Here is a 2,630-nt window from a genome sequence, read left to right on the forward strand (position 1 = left end):
GACGTTTTAACTTTCCTACGTACAGAAGACACAATAGGAAGGACTGTCTGTCTGTCTCTCAAGACAAGGGAAATAACTCTGTGAAGGACTCCCAGAACAAGAAATCCTGTCAGAGGACCTGATCACAGGTCAAGCTGACAAGAATGCCATTGTGAATTGTAAGATGACAATAAGGCAGACATGCAGACTGCTATTTAAAAAAATTATTTTCCCTAATTTTATTTTTGCTGCTGTTTAAACAGAAAATAATTTGGGATTAGATGATGTTTCTGAATTTCTGTATATTTCTGGCCTGCTGAGAAGATATCCAGTGGTTTTAGTCGGCAGGGTAAGATCAGTCGATCCATGGGGCTGTGCACCATTAGGTCCAGGTGAAGTGTGGCAAAAGTGAATAATGGTGCCCCAGAATCGACAAAGGCACAAGGCCTGAGCCCTGAAGAGATATGGTTAGTGGTATTAAAAGCGTGACCAGCCAGATGTGCAGCTGGTCTCACAAGCGTGACACTTACTAGCTGCGTCCTCTCAGCTGCCAGACAAACTGCACAGGTGTCTGTCTAATACTTTGAACATAAATCAGGAATGTTACACAAAAAAAGCCACTTAAATCATTACTTTGGAGTGTGAAGTAGGATCCATTTTTAGATGGAACAAACTGAACTTTGCTTTGCGTTTTGGGAGTTTATTCCTGAAGAAAAGAATGGTTTATTCTGGAAATGGTGGTTGTTTTCCTTCTGAATGACTGTTACAGTTTTCTCAGAACGCCACAGTAAAGATTTGCTGTTTAGATGTCATGACCATGAAGTATTTATTAACTTTAGAACATGTACTTATGGGGTTCAGTTTATAAGCCTTTATATTACTACAGTGCACGATAATTCAGACATTTGATTCTTACATGAAAAAAGTATAAAAGTGAATATCGTTATTTGCTTCTTGAATCCTTGATTACACAAAATGTCTTCAATATGAGTATCTAATAGTTTCTTTTTTCTTGTTGTTTCATTGCTAAAAAATCTGTCCCTTTGTAGAATAAATTTATTTCAAACTCTTTACCATGAATAACACCAGAGGTAAAAAATGGCAGAACGAATTACAGGCTAAAGTTAAGTAAAGCAAATAAGCAAACACAAAAATCCCCTTTATCAAGGGACATGGTGACAGAGTCAAATTATTTTGCTCATTCTTAAGGCCGGGAGTCATGTCATCATCATCATCTCCCAGTACTTTTAAGTATGTTCCCGACACCTGATGAGCTTTCTAAAGGCCAGCTTGAAATCCTCGTTAAAGCTAGTGTACAGCAAAGGGTTGACAAGGGAGTTGACATATCCCAGCCAGGTCAAGAAGTCTGCTACTTCTGGAGAGACAGTGCAAACGTGGAGGCCCACCAGCAGCTCCTTGATGAAAAAGGGCAACCAGGACAAAATGAAAGCACCTAAAATCAGGCCCAGAATGCGAGCAGCCTTTCGTTCCCGTGTCGTGGAGATCTGTTGCCGGTCACCAGCCAGGTCCAGGTCATTCTCGAAAGGAGGGATCCTCACGGACGCATTGATTTTATCGAATTCTGTGGTTGGGTCAGACGTGGAGAAATCCGAGACGCAGAACGTCTGTGTGAGCTTGCAGCTGGCAAAGGAATTTTGGCTGTCAGTGCTCCTGTTGCTGAGGTGGCGGCTCGAACCCCGCTTTTGGTAAAGGCTCTTTGCAGCGTGGTAAATTCTGTAGTACAGGATCAGAATCAAAGTCAAGGGGATGTAAAATGCCCCAAATGTGGAATAAATAGTGTAGATGACATGATCGTGCTGAATGCGACACTCACTGGGAATATTGACGCTGTGGTGATTTCTCCAAAACAAAGGGGGCATTGATATGAAAATGGAGATAGTCCACACAGTGACTATCATCAGCCCAGCCCTTTTTGCTGTTCTTTTCCTTGCGTATTCAATAGCATCTGTGATTGCCCAGTACCTGTCCAGAGCAATGACACAGAGATGAAGAATTGAACATGTGCAACATGTCATGTCAACGCTAAGCCATATCTCACAGATGAAGTATCCCAAAGTCCATTTACCTATCATTATGTAAGTGATGCTCAAGGGCATGACAAGAACAGCAACAAGGAGATCTGTCACGGCTAGTGAACATATCAAATAATTTGCCGGCTGGTGGAGCTTCTTGGTTGTGGAGATTGCCGCAATTACAGCAGAATTCAGCAGCATAGTCAAGGTTGTGATTGTGGCCAAGGTCATGGTAATGAGCATCTTTTCAGTTACTGTTTTTGGCTTCGCAGCCACATTGGCTTCAGTGGTGCAATTTGTGAAATTCATTTTCCCCTCCAGGATGCACAGTGAAAGAAGAAGTTGCTGCTTCAGGTAGCGAATAGGTCCAGGTTCAGAAGTCACCCATTTGAAAGAGGGACAGAGATGCTCCAGGCGCAATTTTATTTTTTTTTATAATCCCGTATTCAACAGAGCAGCAAAAAGCTTTCAGGTTTCCTCTTGTTCATTGTTTCCTGGAAGACAAAAACACATCTGTTAGTGAACTTAGAAAACCCACCTTTCGGCAAAAAGTCCTATGCTTCTAATATTACCACCTCAAATAAAAATTTTGGTCTGATTTTCCTTCTCTTCTTCCCC

The 2,630-nt window shown here is 41.7% G+C and overlaps 1 protein-coding gene across 1 annotated transcript; it reads right to left on the minus strand.

The window, feature by feature from the left end:
• Positions 1–1,226: 1,226 nt before the first annotated feature.
• HTR1E (5-hydroxytryptamine receptor 1E) lies at positions 1,227–2,333 on the minus strand (the record flags this gene model as incomplete). Its single annotated transcript, XM_082480828.1, has 1 exon — positions 1,227–2,333. Exon 1 carries the CDS (start codon positions 2,319–2,321, stop codon positions 1,227–1,229), a length of 1,095 nt encoding a protein of 364 aa, XP_082336954.1. The 5' UTR covers positions 2,322–2,333.
• Between the last annotated feature and the right edge of the window lie 297 nt (positions 2,334–2,630).

The sequence above is a fragment of the Vanellus vanellus genome (assembly GCF_965231255.1).
Source record: "Vanellus vanellus genome assembly, chromosome: 3".
NCBI classification, from domain to species: Eukaryota; Metazoa; Chordata; class Aves; order Charadriiformes; family Charadriidae; genus Vanellus; species Vanellus vanellus.